The 27590-nt window shown below is 32.7% G+C and overlaps 2 protein-coding genes across 4 annotated transcripts; one reads left to right on the top strand and one right to left on the bottom strand.

The window, feature by feature from the left end:
* Positions 1 to 2575: 2575 nt before the first annotated feature.
* On the bottom strand, positions 2576 to 7381 carry LOC146903009 (uncharacterized). The gene is made up of 3 exons (XM_085738027.1): positions 7226 to 7381; positions 3705 to 4063; positions 2576 to 3591 (listed from the first exon to the last, which is right to left on the bottom strand). The coding sequence occupies exons 2-3, from the start codon at positions 4053 to 4055 to the stop codon at positions 2878 to 2880; spliced, it is 1065 nt and encodes a 354-aa protein (XP_085594153.1). The 5' UTR covers positions 4056 to 4063; positions 7226 to 7381; the 3' UTR covers positions 2576 to 2877.
* A 9751-nt stretch (positions 7382 to 17132) lies between these two features.
* LOC146903008 (beta-galactosidase-like) lies at positions 17133 to 23855 on the top strand. Of its 3 annotated transcripts, none has more exons than XM_085732735.1 (19): positions 17133 to 17525; positions 17613 to 17708; positions 17817 to 17929; positions 18187 to 18253; positions 19050 to 19142; positions 19342 to 19485; positions 19924 to 20012; positions 20095 to 20200; positions 20287 to 20374; positions 20570 to 20688; positions 20784 to 20948; positions 21134 to 21309; positions 21445 to 21554; positions 21650 to 21759; positions 21854 to 21964; positions 22204 to 22314; positions 22419 to 22624; positions 22706 to 23009; positions 23485 to 23855. In XM_085732735.1, exons 1-19 carry the CDS (start codon positions 17346 to 17348, stop codon positions 23593 to 23595), a joined length of 2499 nt encoding a protein of 832 aa, XP_085588861.1. In that variant the 5' UTR covers positions 17133 to 17345; the 3' UTR covers positions 23596 to 23855. The 3 variants fall into 3 exon arrangements, with proteins under 3 accessions (XP_085588861.1, XP_085588862.1, XP_085588864.1); XM_085732736.1 differs by having other exon boundaries at positions 17423 to 17525; positions 17834 to 17929; XM_085732738.1 differs by lacking the exon at positions 17133 to 17525 and having other exon boundaries at positions 17830 to 17929.
* The last annotated feature ends 3735 nt before the right edge of the window (positions 23856 to 27590 follow it).

Genomic DNA, 27590 nt, shown 5'->3' with positions numbered 1-27590 from the left:
GTGACTTGGTATTTCAAAGGCGAAGTGTACGGCAGTAAAGATAGGTAGTCACAACTCCCAGAAATCTCAGCCATAAGGTTCATTGCCAAATTTTGTTTTTCAATTTACATATATTAGAATATTCCATGCATCTACATTTCTAGAACTTGCGATTTTTCTCTATTGTTGGTTGATCTTTGTCATTAGCTCACTGAGGCAAAAGTGCTTGGTCCTGTGAGCCTTTTGAAGCCTACCCTGATTTTAATTGTTATATATTATCCATTTCTTAGCCAATTTGGGCCGGTAGGATTAGAACTTTTTGTTCGGTGACAAACTACATTACAAGCTTAGAGACTTTTAGGACTTGTCCCTCATTGTTTTTTCTGAGTTAGGCATTGTAGAATGTTGCTAAAGATTAAGTTTGGGGTTGCTATTGGAATTTGCAACCAACTAAGTTTGGGGTGGGGGTACTAGAGAATAATAGAACAAAAGAATGAACTTTATCATGAAAAATACACACAAAAATGGTGTATCAAAAAAAAATGAAAATGAATGATGAAAAGAAAGGGACAAAACATTGAAAATCCGAGTAACTTCAAACTCGATTGTCCCAACTGTTAAACATATTCTCTAGTACCTTTGCATTGATTGTTGTTCCATAAGGTGAATGAATGAAGGATTGAATTTTGTGCTTTAACGTCTGTAGGAATGTCTAACTCAAATTTTGTGTAGCCTACTTATCCAAATATTATCCCACCTTCACCTAAGCCCCGTTATAACCTTTAAAGACCTCAAAGTGTGCATTGACATTGATTTTGATTGACGTTTAGAAACTTTTCAAGCGTATGGTAATATGTAGATTGCATGTCGACTGTGAACCCTATTCAATTTGTTGCGTGGAGTTGTGAATTGGTGGATGCGAACAAGTCAAACTAGCTCATCTTTAGCTAGTAAGGTGTTGAACTTTTGGGTACTATCGCTTGATCAGGTAATTGTTATTTTACTGTCGATTGTCAATATTGCAAGTAGATTCCTTGAGGACAAGGAATGGTTTAAGTTTGGGGTTGTGATGACAGTCAGTCATGCACTATTTTTAGAGTCTTTTTCATGATATTTTTGGGTTCACAAGCAAGTTTAAGCAGCAAAAAGAGCAGAAAAATAGAAGATTTTGAAGAAACAGCTGTGCTGATGTTTTTATTGAGTCTGTAGCAATTTTAGACAGACTGGGGGTGTGAAAAGCAGAAAATCTGGAAGTGCTGGAAAACCAGAAATCGTAGCGCGATTTTCACAACCGTAGCGCGATTTTGGCTTGGCAGAATGCATGTTTTTGAAGCAGTGAGATCGTGGTACGATTTTCACAACCGTAGCGCGATTTTGGGCGATCCAGAAGTTGCCTATTTAAGCTCAACTCACTCTCAAACATAAGGGTGACGATTTTGGAGAGCTAAAGTGCGATTTTAACACCTGAAGACGGCTAGGAGGGCGATTTCATCATCCTTTTACCAATTCATGTATGTTTTGATTTCATTATTGATTATGCTATTTGTAAACTCAATTATGAGTAGCTAAATCTCTTACACTATGTTTGGCAAAGAGAAGAAATTAAGAAGAGAGAAAGAGGTGAGAGAGAGAATGAGAAGAGAGAAATATGTAAGAAATATAGTAGATTTAAGAGGTTGTTTGGTATAAAAGAAAGATGAGAGAAATAGAAGAGAGAGAAGTGTAAACCTCCTCTCTCTCTTGTTTGGTTGAGTAGAAAGTGAGAAGAGAGAAATGACAATATTTTAGACATTGACAAAAATAGCCTTGTTATAATGAAACAATTTAACACTCACCAAAACTTGAATTGCTACAAAATACTACAAAAGCTCATTATTTTAATTTTGGGTGAGATCCTGCTCTCAATAATTTTTTTTTAACAATCAAAATTTAGTGATTTTTTTTAATAACCAAAACTTTTTTTTATCATTGTATCTTTTTTATCATTGTATCTTGTAGAAGAAGTACACAAACACAATAAAAAGTGAATTGCAACAACATAATAATAGGAAATAAGGCTAAATAGCGTAACATATGACACTGAAATCCAAAGATCATGACCTAAGGAATTTAGACCCATAACTATGCCATAACCTACGAAAACTGCAGCACCACAATCCGGAACCCCCAGGCACCTGCAACGGCCATTACAGACCAAAACCAGCAGCAGCAAAACAGGTTACAGACCCAAAAAACAGTAGAAAACAGGTGCTGCACTGTCATGACAGCAGCAGCGCCAGTACCCCCTACAGCCCGAAACGTCGAAACTGTCTAAACGCAAGCGGACACCATTAACTTTGCCTCATCAAATAGTCCCAGGGAGCCCAACACCACTCATAGTTCAAAATCATTCTTCCCTAAATAATTAATCTTCAAACAGATGTAAAAATCAATCTTTAAAACCCATAATAGAACCTGTACAAACCGGTAAACTACAACGGAAAATACAGATACTCAACAACCAAAACACTTATGGCATCCTAGATTGTTTAACCTGTCATAAACTTCATACACATAACACTAAAAAAAGGTGTATAATAAGAAAACTACCTTCTCAAAATGATAATTGAATTTCCATAAGTCACTTAAACCATAAGAAATGTCATAGTTGGCCTAACACAAAATAATTATACCATATATATATATATATATATATATATATATATATATATATATATATATATATATCATATACTGTCAATTGCCTAAAGTGGCAACTACATATTGCCTATTTTTAACCCTACTGCATGTTTCAAAATACTTGCCATGTTACAAGGCATAATTAAAGGCACCAGATGTGTCCTCATTACATATACACAAAAGAGTCATATACATGACACAAAAAGATACCAAACAACATCAATGGTAGAAATTAGCATCCATCATTTGTAAGAGAACCTGTAAGCGCATGTCAGTGGGCACACCAAAAATCAGCTCCTTCTTTTTGCTATCATTGCAAAGAACTTCATAGCACTTGAAACGAAATTGTGGCAGCAGATCCAACTCATCAAGCATATTCCATACATCTGCTCCTGTATACACTCGAGGTCTACAATTTTGCAAGATTTCGTTGCGTTTCTCAATAGCTGCAACTTGTCGTGCAGATAATTCTATTTGTTGTTTAGCCACATCATGCAATTGATCAGAAATTGAATTACCTTTGTTCAACGCATCAGCCATGAGTCCAATGCCACTCGTCATTCTATCGAATTGAGCCTCCACAAAATCATTCATTGGAGCCTTACGCTTTGTTCCGCGAGAACCAGATGTTCCTATGGATTGATGTGATTTCCCATATGTTGGACTGTATGAGTCAACAATGGGTTCTTCTTGCCCTTCATCAAGTATATCAGCACGTTGGTCAGTCATGTAAGTATCATCAGCTGGGTCATTCAGATTAACATTTTCATTTTCTTTTTCTTTTTCCTTTTCCCTTTCCTTCTCCAACTGATTGTGTCTCATTTTATTAGTCTTAGATGTTTTTCCTGCTGCTCGGTCTTCCCCAAAAAGAACCTTCAGAACATCATAATGCTTAACTTGCATGGTTTTCCACTTAGCAGCATGTGGTTTTACCTATCATCAAACACACACTATGAGTTAGCAAATCAAGCATAATATACATTGTGTATTTCTAGGAAATAAAATGAAGGACACCACAATTAATAAATGAAACAAAAAAAACTCACACTTATAAGTTCTTCCCAAACTGGCTCCTCAGCCGTAAACCTCCTAGTTGTTGAATTCCATCCAAATCCGCTCAAGCCACCAAATAGATCATACGCTTCACCAAAACGATCTTTCAAAGTTTTCATTCTATTTTTTATGTGTTGTTTTGTTATGGCCGGATCAATGTTAGACCGTAAAACGGCTACGACATTCAAGTATGCTTCAGATGAAAATGAACCATCATGCCTATTCCCTTTGTGGACCTCTTCCATCAAAGCATTCAATAATATTTGATCCATATCATCAGTCCACCTTAAGACGTCCTTAGTAGCTTGTCTAGGTTCTACACTTTGACCTTTATCCTTTGCCATTTTTCAACCTATAAATGCATTTAGTTTCAACAGAAACAAGATACCACAATGCATATCACATTAATTAACAGAAACAAGTACATGACAGATGAAACGAGATTATAATCCAAATATTTATCAATTGAAACAAGTACATGACAACAAATAAAACATTTGAACTAAATTAACAGAAAAACATAATTATAATCTACATTAACATTAACCAATAAACTACATTATCTCATGACACAACTACATTAAGCTCCATACAGGTTCCACATTTCAGTTGTAATAGCTTCCCTAAGAAGCGATCCTAGTCGGTAGTCTTCATCATGCTGTTGTGTTTGGGATCTATCTATGTCATTTTGAAGCAGTTCATGATCAACCTCAGCAATTAGTGCTTCATCAATGTCCACTCCCATTAAAAAGTTATGAAGTATACAACAAGCAAATACTATGTCTATCATTACTTCAAGTGAATAATGTGGTTCAGTGCCACTAGCTATAATTGGAAATCTCTTTTTTAACACACCAAAAGTTCTCTCAATGACGTTCCGAAGTGAAAAGTGTCGAAGGTTGAATAACTCTCGGGGATTTTGTGGCCCACGAGAGGAATACTCTTTCAAGTGATAACGAACTCTTCTATATGGAGTTAGTAACCCTTGTTTAAGCATAAATCCCGCATCCCCGAGATAAAACTTTCCTACAAAATTTTATAAAATATATATTATAACTCAATGTTTAGTCGAAATAAGTTCAATGTGCTTTTTTTTAATAAAAGTATATTATATTAACTTTTCCACTAACCTTCAGGAATTATTAAAGGGTCTTCTTTAGTTAAAGCATCTTTTAATATTCTAGAGTCAGATGTTGTTCCTTCCCACCCGGCTAACACGTAAGTGAATTTCATGTCGAAATTACATGCAGCTAATACATTTTGAGTGGGGTGCTCTTTTCTTCCACGAAAACGAGGGGCTTCTGCCCTTGGGACCTTCACTCGAATGTGTGTGCCATCTATAGCTCCAATGCAATCCTTATTTCATAGATGATTTAGTTAGTTGTATAAGGGATATACTTAAAGGTTGAAAATAATTATGACTAAATAAAAAATGAAGATGCCTTAAAAAAAATATAATGGTACCTTAAAAAATGGATAAAATCTGCTATTGTTTAGTATTTGTGGTGGGACATCGGCACCTGATGGTTGGACTATAAATTCTTCCCCTAATGCAAGTATGGCATGCAACACGGTGTGAAAGTGACGACTAACTGTCTCTCCCGAACGATAAAAGAAGAAAGATACAGTACGATTTTTAACATTATGTCCTACAATATGCAAGAATTTTGCCACTTGCTCTTCTACAGTAGACTTTATAGTATCTTTTACTATACCAGTACCTCTTAGTTTTAGACACAGCTGCATGAATGCTTCAGGCCCCATTCGTATGATGTCCCGACACTTATCTGTGTGCTCTAGATAACTCATTAACTCATGACGTCTATGCTCACTTTGTGGGGAATAGGTGACTCGACTATGCATACATGTTGATAAGATTTGATTCAAATACAATGCATGGACAGCATGACACAATAAGACAACAGAACCAATATGTTGTCTCCTTTCCATCTCTTTTTAGCATGATTTAAAACTAGCATTTGAATAGACATTCCAACATCAATCATTTCATCTTCATCCAAGTCCACTTCATCTATTATTTCAATTCGTTCATCATTGCTTACGTCTTCAACACTATCTAGATTTGACATTACCTCCACAACAATATGACACTCTCAAAGGCTTCCCACATGTAGCACAAATGAGCAATTGAATAAATGTTCCAATACAGAGTAGATAAAAAGGAAATGATATATATATACTCTTAAGTTTTTATTGTAAACACAATACAAATTATGAAACAATTACTAAGATTAATATATAGAAATCCCAAAACTTTTTTTTTAACAGCATAGATTTATTAAGGCCTCATGAACACAAGACATGATCAAATAGCAAAAGGAACCAAAAACAGTACATAAACAAAACAAGGGAGGGGTGCAGCCCATTGAAAACAAAGCTATAAACACAATTGCTGCCATATGAATGACAGATACATAGAACTATAACCAAACACCATATAACAACCAAAACCTGCTCCCCCTTCAAACCCCTTAGGCTGAAACTATCTAGAAATCCCAAAACTAGATGCCAAAAGAGGCTAACAACATGAAGAAAAAAAGGAAGATCTAAACAAAATACAATGGCAAGAGATAGTTATCACTTTCCTTGTTTACTTCATTATAATTCTGTGTGGTTTTCTTTGTTGTTGCTTTCTCTCAAGTCCTCTTTCATGGTTCAAACTATTACATATACCTTTAAAATGGAAGCATCATCATCAATGGAATTTGCATCCATAGATGGCAGCAAAAGTAACAGTTCTAATGTGATTATACCATTGACTGTGGTACAATTCAGCAAGTTAGCCAAGCTAACGATTTAACAAGTAACAATTGTCACTGTACTTACAGAGCTGCAACTAACTAGTGTAGCACAATACAAGAAAAGATGTGAAAGTAGTAACTGATATCTCACACCATACTGAACTGAATCTTCGGAAATCAATGATAAGTACCACAAAATTGTGTAATGTATAAATTCAAAATTTCTAGGAAAGGCTAAAATGAGGTTTTAATGTAACAATTTACTCTCGGCTCAAAATAAATGTGATTGATGAATAACCAAGCTCAAGAAAAAGAAATCAATATAACTAACAAAGAATAATATAGTTACCCGTAATTATAACAATCATAAAATAAATGACATAAACAGAAATTAAATATAAGTTGAAATTGAGCCTAAAGTTCAAGTCACATCTACATCAAAATTGAGCCTAATCCAATTGATTCTTAAAATTGAACATTCATAATCCAATTGATTCTTAAAATTGAACATTCAACATATGATGTAAGACAATAAACTAAGCATTTCAACCCAATTTACAAAGGATAATCTCAATCAAATGACTATATTAACAAAGAAAAACATCATAAAAAAAGTTTCAAAAATTTGACAAACACACCACATCCATGGTACTGCATGCCCTTTTATATAAGATCAACAACATTTATTAGCAGAATCATCTATATTGAACAGAGAAAAACACATTAAAAAGATTGATTTAATACATCCATACCTATGATTTGTAGTTTCCAGATCTAGTCTTGATGTGGTGCTGTAGAGATCTAAGAAGGATAGATCAAGAGAAGTTGCAGGTCCATCGCCAAACTTGGAGGATGAGTGAGGAAGATAATGACCCAAAGGAATAAAAAGGTGGGAGGAGAGGAAGCGCGGGAGAGTTGCCGCGAAAACCAAAAAGAAAAGGGCAAAAGAGGGATAAAAAAAATGACCAGTGTGTTTCTCTCTACTTTCTTCGCTGTTGAGAGAAGAAAGAGATTTTGAGTGGGGCCCACGCTGCAGTCTTCTCTCTTCTCTTTTTCTCTGCTCACCAAACAAAAGAAATTCAGTGTCTCTCTTCTATTTCTCTCTTCTTTAACTCTCTCCTTCTTATTTCTCTCCAACCAAACATAGTGTTAGAGATTAGATCCGAGATGAATCTTTGTAACCCTAATTGACACATGTTGCTGTGAAACTCTATTTTGTTTATGAATTCAATTCTAGTTTATTCAATTCAATTGTTCTTAATGCTTTTTATATCTTGATCACATATAACCTGATTTTGCGAGAACGAATGACCACTGACCATGGCTTTCGACTTAGACCTAATTGAATTGTTCTAATAAACAGGGTTAGTCTAGGAATAGATAATCGTTTGTTAGTGATAATAGGTTAACGTTCGGTAAAACCTTCAAGAATTATTAGATCACCTAAGGAATTAGGGGCTGTAGTTTAAGAAGAGGGTCCTAACTCAAGGGATTGATTAGGGCTATTTTGTTAATCATCGTAAATTAGAAGAGGATTCATAACAAATAGGTGCAGTAGACCAATTAGGGGAACTTAGAGGATTCGAAGGATCTGATCTCATCTCTCTTATTTTCTAACCAAATCTTTATTTTATGTTATTTAATTTTATGCAATCAAATCTACTGCCTAGTGGCAAACCAAACAAAATATTTTACATATCCTAAATATTAACCTTATTGCTGAATTGAGATTAACACAGTCCTCGTGGGATCGATATTTTTACTACTTCGATGCATTTTTAGTACACTTGCTAAAAGTCTATCATAACTCAAATTCCAATACATAATTTATTAAATAAACATAGAAAATATTTTTACAAGTAGACGGAACCTTAATTTTTCAAATTAAATTGATGAGATTTTATTCGAGACGAAGTTAATTTGTGGTTTTTTGTTTTTGTTTTGCGAGGGAAGTTAATTTGTGTTAACTAATGAATTTTATTCCAATGGTAAACTGCCATATTAACAGTGTTGTCCTGTCTTTTTTGCTCTATAATTTGTTTTGAGAAGTACAGTTGCATATCCTCCATCCTTATTAGAGTATGTATAGACCTAGGCCTGTGTAATCAATAATTAGCTTTTAAAATTATAATTTCAGTTATCATATCATCCTGTCATTTTTATCTTTATATGGAAGATCATTATTCAACATGTCATATTATTTGGTCTAATTGGATAATTAAAAGTGAAATTATGTATGTTTGATTTCAATTTTGGAAAGACAAAAATTGATTTCAAAAGAGTAAAATTGATTTTGACATGTTTAAATGTTTTAAAGTAAATTTGATTTTGCTTGTAAAAATAATTCTAGTTAAAGCTAAAATTTGTAGCTTTTGACTTTTATCTATGCACTTTTTCCATTTTTATTAACATTTTGTACTTCTTCTTACACCTAAAGTATGCATGTTTTAACTCATAGGATCGTTTACATTGGATTACAAAAGTGAATAAAACATCATATCTTCATCTAAAAATTTAACTCATAGGATCGTTTACATTGGATCACAAAAGTGAATAAAACATCATATCTTCATCTAAAAATCTTAAGTCATTGAATTTATAAATCATTTATATAGTGTTCAACCTACATTTTTTTATCCAATATGAAACTGTTACTCACATTTGAAATACTAACAATAAATGATAACAATGACAAGTACAACATAATTTTCCTAAAAAAACAATAATAGAATTTATTGTCAAAAAAGAAAGTACAATGGAATTTAAAACCAAAAGCCTTTTTTTCTTGTGGCCCTGCGTAGATAAATATAATTTATTTTTATAAAATGCGAATAGTAATTATAACTGAATGATGGACAGCAATCCTTGTATATAGTTTTAATTATAACCCAAACAATACAACATCAAAATATCTTAATCAACAGTATCATATCCCAGAGAGAAAACATCAAAATTCAGACATAAGTACTAACAAAACCTTCTGTACCACACATTTATACAAAAACATGACAAGTATAAAAACAATATGGATCATACAAGAACTTTTTTCTAGCAAAATTAATTTAAACAACGATTTTCCTATGTATGTATGACTATGAAATGAAACGATAAATATATAATGATTGTAATTTTTACGATCATGAAGTAGGCTACGTATGGGGTTTGTAAATCACTCTTGTACACGTTTGAGGCTTGTGGCAATGCTGTCTCTGACAGTGACTTTGTGAGAAAATTATAATGTAATTTCTGTCTGTAATATAGAGTAAGTCCAAAATTATAGTACTTTTCAAAATTGGGGCAAAGGGGCCATTGCTTTTAAGCTACATGCCAGTTTATTTTCTTTCAATTACAGAATGCCCATGGCCCCTCAATATATCCCTATAGATCTGAATGTGTTATGGTGGGTACAGAATTTTTATGGGCAAGGGTAAGGCTGCAGGTAAATTTAAGTTTAAGATTTTGTAATATTGTGGAATGGGACGCCACAAACATAATCAACCTATCAAGATTGCAATCATTATCATTATAAAAACCATGATTTCATATTTTAATTTGGATAGTCCCCGTAAATACAAATCATAAGAAAATTGTGAGTAATACCCCTCTTCTCAGCACGTTATGTGTGTGAGTTACCCAACTATATTCTTTCAAAAAAAAAAATTTAGAGTTTATTCCGTGTTCATCATGGGCTAAATAGTTAATTTAGTTTGATTTTGTCAAAAAAATATATTAATTTAGTTTGATAGTCCAAACCTTCGTAAAAAAAATATATAGTTTAGAGCCTAGATTATCATTAAATATTGCTTTAACGTTAAAGAAATATTTGAAAAATAAGTTTGATATTTATACAACCATTTTGTGATAACTTTTGAAATAATTTAATTCTTCTATATTTTTATTGATAAAAAAAAAACAATAGAGAGAGAGAGAGAGAGAGAGAGAGAGAGAGAGAGAGAGAGATGAGAACATGTGAGTAAGTTGATATAAAATTATCTCAAAATGATTGTACAAATATTATTTTTCTTAAATTAGTCGTATAAACCATGATCAAATATTGTCCCGTCACAAGCATTTGACTCACTATTTAGAGGCACAATAAAAATACAATTTATTTACTTATTTAAAAAATTGATACTATTCCTTCAACCAAAAAAAAAAACGATGTTATTTAATTGTGGGGAAAATGTTTTGTTTTTGTTTTTTTTTTTTTTGGTACAAATGTTTTGTTGTTGTTGTTGTGTTGTTGTTTAATTGTCTTCTCTTTCTACATTTTCTCAATTGCATATGTATATCTATCTACATAGAGCTTCCAAATGCTTGTGACCAAACAAATATTTTTCATACATGATATGACACTGCACATGTTGGTTCGATTTTGACCATATTTGTTCTGCACAATCAAATTTCATCAATTTTGATCGACTCAAAACACTATTGTTTTCATGTCAATCCGAATCAACCCACCTGATGATGAAATGTTTGAACATAATCAAATCATCATCATAAGATATAACATATATACAATGTTGAGAAATGAGTCTCCGTATGACAATAGCAGAACAATTGAATGCCACAAATCTGATTTGTGATGGAAGAAACCGACTACTGGAGATTTGAAATGCAGCTAGGTCTGTGTGAGAGCGTTTATCCATGCGAAAACTTTATATTTCGTTAATAATTTTTTTTTTTAAGCAAAGGACAATATAATAAAAAGAAAGAAAAAGATACAAAGACTGGGGGGCATGATACCTGACCCAGGAATAACCCAAACGGAAATACTTCGTTATAGAACAGTCCAAAGTGAATCAACTCTAGTCTATCCTAGCAAAAATTCACTAATCAAAGGCGCAACCTAGCGAACCCGCGTACGGGCGCGAAACCAAGTTACAAAAAAAGTATGAAAAGTAAACAACTGCATAGAACAACTAGAGTTTTAGGTATGGCGAATGGATCGACCGCCAACACGGTAACAAAATCCAAGTGTCAACAGCTCCTTGATGAACAACAAGCATAAAATGCTCTTTCGAGCAAAACAACGCGTAAGAACTCAGATCGAGGGATGAGTCCAATACGTCAGTAACCAGACCCTTTCGGTTAAACGAACCAGAACCCTTTGCGGGTTTTAGAATCACACACCAGTCCCTTACGGACATACGATACAATCCACCGCAATAAGGTCAGATACGATACCACCAGTCTTTGAACTGCAACAAAACACAACACAATACAGAAACAACAACGATACAGAACAATAAGGAACAAAGAGGAATAAAAACAGGCAGCAGCAACAAAAACAACAACAGCCTCCAAGATCCCCTACGATAGCAGCGAAACCCAGCCAATGGAAATCCTTATGAAGCAAAATTTGATTCCTTATGGAATCCTTGTGTGGGTTGCATGAGTACAATGTGTTACCATCAAGTTGGATTGCATAACACTCGTAGATTGGGTCAATGGAAATCTAAGGAATGTAACTTAGTTTGGTTTATCATGCTGCGATGTAAAACTTTTTTAAATTAGGGTAGTGTTAACTTGTGCCCTCATGGCACATGTTAAGAAACCCAAAATAAGAAATATTCTCTAGACTTTTGTGCATTCAATTTATTAAAAAGTTAAAAATTAAATACAATGCACACATTTCAAAAAATAATTTCTATATTTAAATCATTAACTTGTGCCTTAAGGACACAAGTTAACATTTTCCTTTAAATTATCATCAAAACTTTAAGGTTATTAGTCTCGTAAGAGATAAGAGACAAGCAAACCTTGTTGTTGAGTACTTTTGATTTATTTATAACAAAGATGGCATAAAGCTCAACCGTACTTTTGATTTAATTTCTTTCTTTTTTTTTTTTAAGAAGTCAAATGCAATCTAATAAAATTAAACCTCTCAATCAAACATAAGACATTATGTAGAGGTCGGAATTTGAACCTCGAAAATCTCATTTATTTATCTTGAGATGTGAATTTTTGAAAAGAAAAATGAAAACACCCTTTATTTAGATTTTAATAGTGAGATTATATATATATATATATATATATATATATATATATATATATATATATATATATATATATAAACTCCACTTGTATGCAAGAAATGACAATCGGGTCTGCTTTCAGTTTACAACAAAAAATCTCCACTAAACCTTTGAGAAAATTTTACCAAGTACCTAACTTATACTTTCACCCCTACAAAACATAAAATTTTCAACTTTCCCCTTTTTATCACATGACTTCACAAATATTTATGTTACTTACAAGTTACAAGTTTTATGGAAAACGCAAATTAAATTTTCCGGTTGACAAAGTTATAAACCAAAATACATTGAAAAAGGTTTTCGGAACTTTATTAGACAAAATACTTTTTTTTTTGGGTACAAATATTAGACAAAATACTAATCGAAACTTTATTAGAGAAAATACTAAACCAAAATATTACTCCCTCCGTCTTAAATTGTACGTCGTTTTGGGGAAAAAATTGTCTCAAATTATATGTCGTTTTACAATATCAGTGAAACTTTAATGTTATTTTTTCTATTATATCTTTAACTATTTATTACTCTTTTTTCTTTCACTTATTTCATTTATCTTTCTCATATCATTTATTAAAGACAATTTTGTAAAACAACTCATAATATCTTATTTCCACACAATATTAATTACATTTTATAATACGTGATAAATGCCCAAAATATCATACGATTTGGGACAAAGGGAGTAAATCGGAACTTAGACCATCTACACTGGGGAGTCCTTCCCCTATTAAGCACCATTGTAATTAGGCATCCCCTTTGTGACGTCAATGAATATGATGCTTATAAAGGTGGGTGTTTTTATAGGCACCCTCTCTCTCCTATTACTTAAGAGTCCCACATGTACAATTAATTCTATTTTTTTTATAGATGAATTTGATTCCCTAAAAAAATAGTGGAATTTGAATTTGCTTGGAGCATATAGCCGTTGGAAATTTTAGTTGACATTTCTTATATTAATAAAAATAAAATAAAAATGTCTGTTTTTAATAATTTATAATTAAATTACTTCAATATTTTAAAATTATATAATTATGAATGAGTATATAAATTATTGTTAAAATATAATGATATAGAGTTATTGCTGGGACCGAATTAATAATTATTTTGAGGTGCTGAGTTGGAGAGATTGAGTGTTTATTAAGTATTAATTATGAAACGAATGACGTGTACAATTGGGACCCATTTAAGCACCCAAATGGGGTGCTGCATTGTGGATGGTCTAAAGTTAAAGATTTTTTTTTGGTTACATCTAAAGTTAAAGATTTACGGTGGTTGACGGAAATTATCCAGCTAATAAATCTTATTAGAAACATAATCATTATTATGACATCATAAAAAATTTAACTAATCCAAGTTTAGGAACCAAGTATGCTTGATAGTCTTCTTATAATCCCTTAATAAAATTTATGATTCCGGAAAATCTATTCCGAAAAACTTCTCCACGAAAAAATCTATTCCGGAAATATATGCCCAACCATCACAAGCATTCTCAACCAAACCATAATTTATTCTGGAAAACTTCTCCAAAATCTATTCCGAAAAACTTCTCCGCAAAAATATATCATCGGAATGAAGTAAAATGACAAAAGAGATATAATTTAAACATTGTATGGTTTGTTGGGGTGGAGGTATAAGTGTAAGGGTCCTGAATAAAAATTTCAACCTTAGACTTGAATACCCAAAATGAAAACTAGGCCCAACTATTACAAGCATTCTCAACTAAACTATAATTTTTTTTATCACAAAAATAATGTTTCTCGTGCCCCCTCCTATAGTCCGAAAATACACTAGCGTTATATAATCTGAACTCTATTTTGAAGGTTTTCGGATTATATACCGAAACCTTCCTATTTATAAGCTAATTCATAAACTTTTCTCATTTTCAATAGTTTCTCTTTTTGTCCTAAAACTCTCAACACCCAAAATTCGAAATTCCTACATCGTGGGATTCTTGAAGGTTTTTTTCGATCAAAAGCATCACAATTCAAGCCTTTTCAAACACCAAACACAAGTTAAGGTTGCGTTACTTCGATTTATGGTTGTGTTTGAATATTTTGATGTAACCTTTGACAAACTTCGATTTATGCATCACTAGTCTAACATTCTATGTTTGCCAAACATCGACACAAGTATTTACTTCACAATAGGAGTGACAAACTTTCACCTCTCAATCTATTTATATGATAAAAACAATATTTTTGTTCTTCGGTACTAGAATGTGTAGATAAATTTTCTTACGGGTATGTGACATGTTATAAGTACCTTTTAAGGATAAAAGATCTGAGATCTAGGATCCAAATTCAACATAAAAAATGTTTATAACCAAAGAATTTGCCTCATCGGTACCGGTGCGACATGCGGCAACATTTGGTCACGAAGGACTACTCCATTTCTTTTTTAGGAAAGAACTAATTCATGTATTACTTTTACTTCCTTCAAAAAAAAATGTATTACTTTTACTATTATTATATTTTTAGAGCCTTGGGTTACAAGTTAATTCAAAAAAAAAATGTATTACTTTTACTATTATTATATTTTTAGAGCCTTGGGTTACAAGTTAATTCAAATTCAAAAGTAATGGCTTAAACTATCCCAAAGCCCTAACATTTAGGCCGATTTGGGTGCAAGATAAGCGAGTCATGGTTGGATAATCAATAAGATAAGAGAAATGTTAACGAGTGCCTCTGGGGCACTCTTTAAGCACTTTAATTAGTAAGTTTTTTATGAAAAGTTGTGTAGAGTGAATTGAAAATTGTAACAGTTGACTTTTTAAAAGAATAATTGCTAAATGTGGTATGCTTAAAGAGTTTCCCGGGAGCACTCATTAACAAGACCCATAAGATAATGTCTAAATTTACTATTTTATTAGACAATAAAATATGATAAATTATTCCTGACATCTACAGTATCTTTTCTTATTTTTCTACTTAAAATTTTATCTTGAGATAGCGGATGAGTTTGAAACCAGCAAAGACAAGATATAAAATTAAATCTCATTTACATATAATATATATCATATAGGTTTGTTTTGACAAAATATAGGTCAAATACCTCACTGGGTCCTTTAAGTTTCACGTTTGTAACAGATAGGTCCTTTAAGTTTCAAAGGTTACAGATAGGTCCTTTAAGTTTCTAAGGTTTCAGATAGGTCCTTAATGGAGGTTGATAGAAAGGACCTATCTGAAACAAACTCGAAACTTAAAGGACCTATCTGAAACCTTAGAAATTTAAAGGACCTATCTGTAACCTTTGGAACTTAAAGGACCTATCTGTTACAAACGTGAAACTTAAAGGACCCAGGGAGGTATTTGGCCCAAAATATAATATATATCATGTTGCTATTGGGTTATCTGCAAAATTATTAGAGAATAATACATTTTTCAAAATTATCTGTCTAGTTTTTTCTTTACCATGCAGTTTCAAACAAGTGATAAAATAAGGCTCTATCATGAATATTCCTATCATATTACCAACACACGTTGGCTCAGTTGGTAAGCAACGGGCTACTTCCTTGCAGAAGGTTGTGTGTTCGATTCCCTCTGCCGATGTGAGGGCAGTGTTGGTGGGTGATCTGTAAGTACCTTTATAAGTGCCCTTTGGGCCCGGAGGCGTGCCCTGACCCCGGTGGTGACCGGAGCCGAACACACCTAAACTTTCTGTAACCAAAAAAATAAATATTCCTATCATATTCATACTCTCGTATATAGTCATATCTTATTTGTCTTTAACTTAACATAATCACTATATATATACGAGCTTTTAATTCTTCCTAAAAGGGAAATTTGTTTTTATTTTACATTAATGCAAAAAATGTACTGTTAGATTTTAGTTGCTCATAACACCAAAGTCACTAAAGAGGTAATTCATATTAGTCAGTGTTTGGTTTCCCGGTGAGATGGCCCAAACGTGAGTTTATTTTTTCAAAATCAATTTTATTGTGTTTGGTTATCTTCACCTTTTTGCTATTAGCATACTTTTTGCTTTTGAGAATCAATTTTGGATGAAGCTCCATTTCATAGCTTCTTGGAATCAAATCTCTCACCGTGAGTTTGGTTTCAATGAATTTCTCTTTTTTGCCCTTTAATTTAATTCTTTTACATACTGTTAACTCTCCTTTTCACACACATGTTAAAACCCATTTTAGTCTTTCACACACTCAAAAGCAATTCTAATACAAAATATCCAAACACTAGTTTTCATAAAAATCACTTCTGTTTTGAAGGTATCCAAACATAAATCACTTTAAATTCAACTCAATTTTAAACAAAATCAATTTTACAAAATCAATTTTATCAAAATCAATTCTCATCACCGCACAACCAAACACACACATTAGTCCATTAAATTATTTACTATTAAATCAATGGTTATAATCATAATTGTGCATGGTACACCAGTTCGTGCACAATAAAACCCACTCACTTTTTAAGTCACCTATGATCCTCCGTATTTGTTGTCTTAAATGTATAATAACCATCATAAGAAATTAAAGATACATTTACCAAAAGGCCACAGTAATGTATATGCTTGTTTGTTTTGATTCCATGTGGGGTCAAATACCATGGAAGGAAAGAGAGGTTCCAAGCTCTATAACTAATTAGTACTTTGGTTTTTGAAATGTATATATAAATAAAGAAGTTGTAGACTTCTTAGTTCTCACCAGCTAGAACATCAACACCACACCCCTCAACTACCATACTTAAATCATAAAGAGTTTCCATTCTTTAAAGAATAAAAAACATTGTGAAATGTGTACTGAAGAAGAAGAAAAACCATTTCTCTTTTGAAATTTCATGTGTGAAGGTTACAAAAATTCTTTGATAGTGATCAATTCATGGGTTCATGGGCTCCAATGGAGAATTTAATTAGGAGAAAGTTATGTATATTGCTATTATTTTTGTGGGTTTATGCAGTCACTTCCTCTGTGACTTATGATCACAAGGCCATTCTTGTTAATGGACAAAGAAGATTTTTAATTTCTGGGTCCATTCATTATCCAAGAAGTACACCTGAGGTAATATATATTTAGCTGCATCAAAATTGTTATTCTTTAAATAAATAATAACTTTTATATATCTCAATTGCATTTGGATAAATGCAGATGTGGCCAGACCTTATTCAAAAGGCTAAAGATGGAGGCTTAGATGTTATACAAACTTATGTGTTTTGGAATGGACATGAGCCTTCTCCTGGGCAGGTAATTCAAAAACACTTTTTTTCTTTTGAATTTAGTTTCATTTGTCAAAATATTAATTAGAAAGGTAATTCGTTCTTTTAATTAAATTTTTTATGTACAAAAATTTAGTATTATTTTGAAGATAGGTACGATTTGGTTAAGTTCATCAAGGTGGTGCAACAAGCTGGCCTTTATGTTCATCTTCGCATTGGTCCCTACGCATGTGCTGAATGGAACCTTGGGTAAACAATTTTTGTAACCTGCCTTATAATTCTGTATTATATCTAGAACATAACATTATTATTATTATTATTATTATTATTATTATTATTATTATTATTATTATTATTATTATTATTATTATTATTATTATTATTATTATTATTATTATTATTATTATTTTGACAGTAAGAACATAACAATATTATTATTGGAAAATGACAATAATGCTTAGACTATAATCAAAGGTCTTCTTTTTATATATTTGATATGCATGCAGTGGATTTCCAGTTTGGCTCAAGTATGTTACGGGTATTGCATTCAGAACAGACAACGAGCCTTTCAAGGTTAGAAACATGAAATTTCAATATTATTGTGTTGTCATTATTACCACTAGCATGCATTGTGTCTGTCTTTTAGGAGTTGCAAAATTTTATTATGTGAGTATTTAACAAGTATTATAAAATCCTTTCATTTTAAAAATTCTCTAAATTTATATTGAAACAATGAAATTTACATAGAAGAATATGAATTATCCTATAAAATTACATACACCAAAACATTATCTCATTTAAACACACTATAAGAGTAAAATCAAGAGAAAAAAGACTACATCAAAACTTGGTATCAACCTTACATATAGGTATAGGGAAAATATTTGGTCATTTCTTATCTGCATTTTGAAAGCCAAATACATGCTATCGATACACATAGAGAAATTTCAAATAAGAGAGATGAAGAGTTTAAGACCCTGAGTTCAAATCCGCACGAATGAGTAAATATTAATTTAACAACTAATTATTAACACTTTATTAAAAAAACACAAACAAAATTCAGAAGTCAAAATACATTAGCAAATCAAACTCTTAATCCTAACAATCAAACTAAATTCTTTCACACACGACCAATGGTCAAGAGTAATGAAAGATCAATAGTGGTCTTTGAAATGATCAATTCAACCAAATATTTGCACAAAAACTTGAGACAATGTTGAAAGATTTTTTTTTTTTAATAATGCGCATTTTCAAAATAATTATATGATACATAGTTTTGTATGTGTAGCTATATAGATTATATTTATTATCACTATTTGATTATGATATTCTATTAATTTTCTAAGCATGTAATTTTATGATAATGTAGGAGGCAATGCAAAATTTTACAACTAAGATTGTCAACATGATGAAAACAGAGAAATTGTTTCAAACACAGGGAGGTCCAATAATTCTGTCACAGGCAAGGAAATGTGATTTAAATAATATTTGTATAATTGTATTCGTATTATTTATTTTCCTAATAATTGTATTCGTATTATTGCTTTCAACTTCACATATTTATTTTTATGTGGCTAGAAAGGTTGAAGCTGGCCAATTACATTATTGCAATAATAATGATCTTAATTAATTGTTTTTTAATCTGTAATTGAATATGGTAGATAGAAAATGAGTATGGACCAGTGGAGTGGGAAATTGGTGCTCCTGGAAAAGCTTACACCAAATGGTTTGCTCAAATGGCTGTAAGTTTAGATACTGGCGTACCATGGATTATGTGCAAACAAGAAGATGCTCCTGAACCTATTGTAAGCACCTTATAGAGTTTTTTTTGGGTTAAGTAGTCTAATGATTAAAAATTCACCCTTAAAACGAATGAGTAAGGAATTTGGAGTTCGAACTCTAGTCCCTACATACTGCAACACATATGCATCTGTCAACTACGTTATGCTCATGTGAAAGCCACATATGCATTGGTCATTTCTTATCTGCATTTTGAAAGCCAAATACATGCTACCGAGATTAAATTTCAAGCTCAGTATTTCAGTTAAAAAAATCAAATATATTTTGCAAATTGGATCCACCGATCTGGAACCAACGACATACTACTATGTAAATATGTGAAATTGCTGATCGAAAGAAGCAAGATTTAACTTTTTTGAGGTCAATATTATTTTTTTAGTCTAAATGATTTTACTCAGTTGTCTTTTTGTCTCTAATTAATTTGTATCTATATTATGCAATAGATTGATACATGCAATGGTTACTACTGTGAAAATTTCAAGCCCAACAAAAACAACAAACCTAAAATGTGGACTGAGAATTGGACTGGCTGGTAGGTCAAAACAAATAGATTCCTAAAATATTCTATGATCATATCTAAATATTTCATTTTTATAATATTTCCTGTTACGAAGGTACACAGAGTTTGGTGGTGCAGTTCCACGTAGACCAGCAGAAGATATGGCATTCTCTGTCGCAAGATTTGTACAAAATGGTGGCACATTTGTTAACTACTATATGGTAAGGAAAATCATTGCAATTGTGGTTTATGTATTCATTTCATGTCTTCCAAACTCTGAATTTAGTGTATCATTGTTTTGGCCTAGTATCATGGAGGAACTAACTTTGATCGAACTTCTGGTGGACCCTTCATTGCTACAAGTTATGACTTTGATGCTCCCCTTGATGAATTTGGTATATTCTTTTAAATACATAAATAAGTTTTAAATAAAAAAAAAAAAAAAAACTTGCTTAGAGTGATATTGGAAGGGAGTTTCACATTAGGATGAAGTTTGTTCAACTATTATAACTATTTTTTATAGAAGTTAGAGAAGAATAACTGACCAACTAGTATAACTAATTAACTTTCACATGCAATGACTGTATCAGGACTTTTAAACCAGCCAAAATGGGGGCATTTGAATGAATTACATAAGGCAATTAAGCTATGTGAACCAGCTTTATTGTCTGTTGATCCCACGGTAACATGGCCTGGAAAAAATCTAGAGGTAAAGATCATATCAACTGATTTTATGAGAATACCCAATACAATAGGATTTTGTATTGTAAATTTATTTGCTTACTTTTGTTAATGTTATCTTAGGTACATGAATTCAAGACAAATAACGGTGCTTGTGCTGCCTTCCTTGCAAATTATGACACCAAAAATGCGGCAATGGTTAAATATGGAGATGCACAACATGAACTTCCACCTTGGTCTATTAGCATTCTTCCTAACTGCAAAACTGCAGTTTTCAACACTGCAAGGGTAAGATAATTCCTATTTTTAAGACCATTCATTGTTCGGTTCAAAAACAAAAACCTAGCCGAACTGAATGTTTACAACAGCTCGATAAAACTGAACTGAAGTGTTAATATAAATTCGTTGTATTTGTAATGTCGAGTTGTTTTTCAAGCATGACCATTAATATTGATAATATAAATTTTATACAGCTTGGTACTCAAAGTTCCCTAATGAAAATGACTGCTGCAAACAGTGCATTTAATTGGCAGTCATATAATGAAGAACCAGCTTCATCCAGTGAACATGATTCCATCACAGCATATGCATTATGGGAGCAGATTAATGTCACTAGAGATTCTACCGATTATTTATGGTATATGACAAAGTAAGTTTCTTTCAACTGATTGTGTCATTGACTTCTAAATAGACTAAGAATTAGAATTATCTTCTTCTTAATAATAATTTTGTTCATACTTTATACTCTTTCTTCATCTACTAAATACTAGCATCACTTGTTCAGTGTCAACATTGATCCGAATGAAAGTTTTATAAAGAATGCACAATCTCCTCTTCTTACAATATTGTCAGCAGGCCATGCCATGCATGTTTTCATTAATGGACAACTTTCAGGTCAATAAAATTAATCAATTATATTTTGGTTTTAATACTTTTTTTCTTCTACAACAAACTATAGTTTTACTTATCCATCTCCTGTATGAAGGCAGGTTCTGTGTATGGATCATTAGAGTTTCCTAAATTGACATTTAATAAGAATGTTAAGCTAAGGGTTGGAAATAATAAGATCTCTTTGCTTAGTGTTGCTGTCGGTCTCCCGGTTAGTTCTCTTAAATTTTGTGACATCTTGACTGTTTTCGCTACTTTTGTATTTTCAGTTTTTTTTTTTTTTAAATCTTTTCAATTAATCGTAGAATGTTGGCATTCACTTTGAGACATGGAATGCCGGGGTGTTAGGCCCAATCACACTCAAGGGTCTAAACGAGGGCACCAGAGACTTGTCACAACAGAAATGGTCTTACAAGGTTTGTTACCTAGCAATGTTTCGGTTGGTAATAGAAACATTGCATAATGTTTTTCAAAATTGAAAAATGTTGTTGATACTTACTTGTGTCATCACTAAGAAAAAGTTTAAGCATAATATAATTTCTTGTTTATTTTTGTCTTGAAGCATTATATGCGTATCATTCATTTTATATGTGATTTCCCTTTTCGGAAATAATGTAACATAAAGAGAATCCATTTAAATCTTGTTGTTGGTCAGATTGGTCTCAAGGGTGACGCCTTAAAACTTCCCACTGTAAGTGGAAGTTCATCGGTTCAATGGGTACAAGGATCATCATTGGCTAAAAGACAACCTTTGACATGGTACAGGGTATGATTAAATTTTCAACATATGTTTTATTTCTGTCACATGAATCTGTGATCAACTGCCTCTGAATGGATTCTGAATCACTTTTTGCACTTCAATGTCATTAGACAACTTTTAGGACACCAGCAGGCAATGATCCCTTGGCTCTAGATATGAATAGTATGGGAAAGGGTCAAGTATGGATAAATGGTCGAAACATCGGACGCCATATGCCTGGATATATAGCACGCGGTAAATGTGGTGATTGTTATTATGCCGGAACTTATACCGAGAAAAAATGTCAAACAAATTGTGGACAACCCTCTCAGAAATGGTAAGATTTTGTACATCTTATTTTATAATAGTGAATGGTTTAATTTGAATAACATGAAAACTTTGTTTTGGAATTGGACAGGTACCATGTTCCTAGGTCATGGTTGAACCCAAGTGGAAATTATTTGGTTGTGTTTGAAGAATGGGGAGGGGACCCTAATGGAATATCTTTGGTGAAAAGAACAACAGGAAGTGTGTGTGCTGACGTTTATGAAAATCAGCCAACACTTAGGAACCAAGTTAATAGACTAGCTGACTTGTGGTGTCCCATTGGACAAAAGATCACCCAAATTAAATTTGCTAGCTATGGATTGCCACAAGGAACTTGTGGAAACTATAGAGAAGGAACTTGTCATGCTCACAAATCATATGATGCTCCTCAAAGGGTATATTTACCAGTTCATTTAGTGTCAATTCTCACTTAGTTATTTGCTTCATTTCAATAACAAACTAATAAAATTATCAGCTAGAACTCGTACAATGTTGATTTGTTGCAGTCATAGTCTTCGCATTCACGCAGTTGGGGACGTCTTTAGCCGTTGGCTTGAGATCGAGCTCAGTATTTCAGTTTTTTAAAATAATCAAAATATGTATTAAAATTTAGATCATCCGATCTCAATCCAACAGCCACCGACATCTCTGACTACTTGAATACGTGGATATTTAACCACAGCAAATCCAAATTGGTACACTATAGACATCTTCTGATGAAATATTTATTAGTACTTTTGATACTCATCATGAGTTAATTTGCACTCATCTTTACTCTGCTTCCTAACTCTTGTGGTAACGATAAACATGGATTCATGGATAAATAATTTGGCTCAAACGATTTCGTATTTTCTTATTATGTTTTGGCAGGACTGCATTGGCAAGCAATCTTGCATGGTAACTGTAACTCCTGAAAATTTTGGTGGAGACCCGTGTCCAGGAATTGCAAAGAAGTTCTCAGTTGAAGCCCTATGCAGCTAGGATCACGTGATGCAACAATTTGTCAAATAAATATAGAGCAATTTTGTAGATAAAAGAAATAGGATGTATATTTATGCTGTGTACATAGTCAAATTATTAGACATTACACTATTATAGGGCTTTTAATAATGAAGTACTGATGCCCTTCAGGCTACAACACCAGTATTCTGATAGAAAGCAATTCATTTTTTTCCTATTGAATTTTTCATGTATGAACAAGTTGAGAGAAATAAATAGTTGATTCCAATTTCCAAGTACCATATGGAATATTTATCCTATTATTTGGCAGAATTTGGTATTTCTATTAAAGAATATACTTTTCTTTCAAAAAAAAAAAAAAGGTGTATATGTTTCTTCAAATCTTTATTGATGTTGAATTTTGTTCTGTATGCATACAAGTACCTTCATCCTCCTCCTCCATAATTGACCCAAACTGATTTTTGAGTTCACCGCGATTCGGTCATTCTAATTTCTAAATAGCTTAGGAGCAAAGTTAAACTCCATGTTACTTAAAAATCATTCGAAACTAAAAGCTCTATGTCATCTTCGTCTTCATGGCTGAGACAATGGCTTAATAACTATAAGTTTGATATAAACAAGAAAAAAATGAATATGACAACATCAAAAATACTTATATTCGTTTTTCTTTATTTTTGTAGAACAAAACTGGATCACGTCAAAGTATCAACCATAAGAGCGTAGAGTATTGTGAACTGTTGAAAAAAAATCAAAACTCAAACCTTTTGAAAAACTCAAATTCGAGCTATTTGGAACATTCAATTCAGAAACAGTTTCAAGACATTCGTTTTGAAACAAAAAGAAACTCAAATTCATCAGATGGAGCACATGTTGTAGAGTGGAGAGGTTAATTAATTCTTGCCTTGCTTGTGGCAATGGATGAATAGGAAATGCATGGTGAGGATTTTTTGACACCCTCGTCAGCCTTGCTTGAGATGGTTAACGTTAGCTTTTTATATTAAGCTAATCGTAGAAATGGAATGGCTAGGTCCATTTTTTAAGTGTGGTCTTTAATTCGCTGATGGCCGCGAGTTGGGTTAAGCTTAGTACTACTGGGGTGTCTAAGGATTGGTTGATTAAAGGTTGTAGTAGCTTGTTAATTAAGATGTATTTGGTAATGGATACGTGTGGTATTCGAAATTCTTGGGTCATTGTTGTGGAGTTGTAGGATGTTTTGAAGGGGTTGAGGTTGGCTTGGTTGTATTGGTGTAGAGTTATTCAACTTGTTGTATTCATCTTCTTGTCGATGCTCTAGTTGTGTTGTCAATCACCTGAAGGACTCTTGTGAGGTTTATGTAAATGATTGGAGCACATTAGAAGGTTGCTCGCAATGGATTGCGCTTTGAAACGCATTGCGTTGATTTTATTTGAGCACTGTTCTTCTCTACTAGCTAGTTAAATAAACGCATTGGATTAACACTATGCATTTAATTGCTTTGTAGTTTTCTTTCTTGGATTCAACCCTTTTTTTATCCAAAAAGACCACACTGAGGAGGATAGAGCCATTGATGCAGAAAAATGAAGTAAAAGTATCCAACGTAACAATCAATCTTTGAATCCTGATTAAAAGATGTATCCGTATTAGTATTGGGAATATGATTACTTACATGGAGAGACCTTATGAAATGCAGAAGGAGGACACGACATAACTATTGACCATTTTCAACTTTGCTCTAGACTCCAGTTTTACTACGTTCTTTTTTCTTTTTTGAGGGGTTTAAGTGCGTTCTAAAAGTATAATAAAAAAGAAATATAACAAGGGTTAATTTTTTTTGTTTGAAGAAGAAGTTAAATAGCCTAGTGGAGAGAATCGAACATGAAACCTTGCGGAGGAGCACACTAACCCAAGCCAACCCAAGTGGGTTATAACAGTTTATTAAGTGAAGGAAATAAGAAAAATATAAATTATCAATGAAAATAAAAATAAATTTTACATATAGATATATAATATAACAAATTACAAGAAAAAAATAGATGTTAGACATAAATTTTCTGCGTGATTCCTACCCAAAAAGTCACAGCTGTTTAATGATGATTGTTTAAAACAAATACATATCAGCATTCAGATAATTCCAGCTAAAATCACATTATAATTTTTTGGTAATAAAAATCATATCTATGGTAGCGCAGTGCTCAATGCTCATAATAAATTAAATAATTTTTTGTCTAGCTTAGCTCAGTTGGTATGGACAATGTAAGGTTCGGGGTTCGAACCTCGGCCACCACAAAAAAAGAAAATTAAATACTCCCTCCGGTCCTTATTATAAGAAACAATTGACTTTTTTGGTTCATAGAATAATTAATGTATCTTGTTATAAATATAGACTAGATACATCACTTACACAATGAACCTAAAAAGTCAACTTTTTCTTATAATAAGGACCGGAGGGAGTAATTTTTTCATGAAATATAAATATTTACTTAAAAAAGTGAAACAATTTTAATCATAGAATAACCTTTACTTCATTTTTTCAGCAAAACAAAACAAATGGAAAGAGAGAAAAATAAATCAGGAGTAGGATTCTCAGTCCTCAGCGCATTCCACAATGTAAGTCAAAACAAAAACAATAGCATTTGGGATTTTTCTTTCAGTTCATATAGCAAAAACGTTAATGGCTATGATAACGGTGAATCTTTCACCCTCCCCTCCCCTTACAACAAAAAACTTCATATATATACTGCGTTTTTCCCCTTCTTCTACAACTGTTGTATTGATTGTATTCACAAATCCAAAACGAAACCCTATGCTGCAATGCATTACTATACATCAGCATTGTAATTCTAGTTTCTACGCAAAACTAAAAAAAGTAAGGAGAGGGGAAACCAAATCCTAGCTAAGCTAAGGATTTAATGCTGAAAATGGAAACACCTGATATTTGGGGATGAAGCTGAAGCTACTGACATCAATGCTTGCCATGAGAGAAGTTCCAAAATCAGAAAAGGAAGAACCACAGCTTTCTTCATTGCCGTTAATGGTGACGTAGGAAGAAGAAGACTGAAAAACCAAGAGAGAAGAGTAAGGATCGTTAATGAACTTCACCGCTTCTTCCCAATCCTCTTGTAACAGATTGAAAAGCTCGTCGTCGTCGTCTTCTTCCATGTACGACGGTGCACTCATCGGTTTTTCATCGGCGTTAAGTTCCACGGCGGCGGAGTCTTCCATAAGTTGAAATTTGAAACGGAAAAATAAAATGGGAGGAATGAAAAAGAAGGTTCTGGATGTTTGGGTTTATATTGTGAAGCAATAGTGGGTCCCACATGCGATCGATGCCGTTGATTTGAGTGACACGTGGATGGAGATGATGGTGGAGGTTGATGTGGCACGTCCTATAAGGGCGGGAATGGAAAATCCACTATTTTGTTTTCCTTCCCAATAAGGTCGCACCGTGTCTGTATACGAACCAACGAACGCGCACTAACGTACGCATCATTGGTAACTGAATCAATCACTGTCATTTTTTACTGTCAACTTTTACCTATTTCAAAATTTCAGAGGATAAAGACAAAGTTTTTTCACCCTTATCTAACATACTCCCTCCGTCCCTTAATGTAACCCCCTTTGTATTTTTCACATTTCTTAAGAAAAGTTGTCAGTGTAATTAATTAATGTGTCTGTTTTGTGTATTAATATTACCAAATTGTCCTTTGTTTGTATGTGTATTAAATTTGACTATTCATATTTCAAGACAAGTTAGTAGTATTAATTAGGGGTATGTTTAGGAAAAAAAGTAATAAATGCATCTAGTAATTTGAAAAGGGGGTTACATTTAGGGACAAAAATAAAAATCAAATAGGTGGTTACATTAAGGGACGGAGGGAGTAGTAAAGTTTTTTGACTAATTTAATGTACGTTTACTTTACATAGTAAGACAGACTCTATTATGGGGAACCACTTTGGTGCCATTAATGGCACCAATGTCACCATACTATTACATCTCCACCACACACACACACATCACACACACATTCCCACACAT

This window comes from Medicago sativa, chromosome 8, assembly GCF_051527215.1.
Source record: "Medicago sativa cultivar Bolivia chromosome 8, Bolivia_mono, whole genome shotgun sequence".
NCBI lineage: Eukaryota > Viridiplantae > Streptophyta > Magnoliopsida > Fabales > Fabaceae > Medicago > Medicago sativa.
Note: the sequence above shows the minus strand (reverse complement) of the source record. Positions and strands in the feature narration are given on the sequence as shown.

What these genes read in the sequence shown, in the direction of transcription:
- LOC146903009 (XM_085738027.1), bottom strand. Translation starts at nt 4,055, where the DNA reads ATGGCAAAGGATAAAGGTCAAAGTGTAGAACCTAGACAAGCTACTAAG. An exon ending in TTTGGGAAGAACTTATAAGT is followed by an intron (nt 3,592 to 3,704) that starts GTGAGTTTTTTT and finishes GTTTGATGATAG; the next exon opens with GTAAAACCACATGCTGCTAA.
- LOC146903008 (XM_085732735.1), top strand. Translation starts at nt 17,346, where the DNA reads ATGGGTTCATGGGCTCCAATGGAGAATTTAATTAGGAGAAAGTTATGT. An exon ending in GTGTTGCTGTCGGTCTCCCG is followed by an intron (nt 21,760 to 21,853) that starts GTTAGTTCTCTT and finishes AATTAATCGTAG; the next exon opens with AATGTTGGCATTCACTTTGA. An exon ending in AACAGAAATGGTCTTACAAG is followed by an intron (nt 21,965 to 22,203) that starts GTTTGTTACCTA and finishes GTTGTTGGTCAG; the next exon opens with ATTGGTCTCAAGGGTGACGC.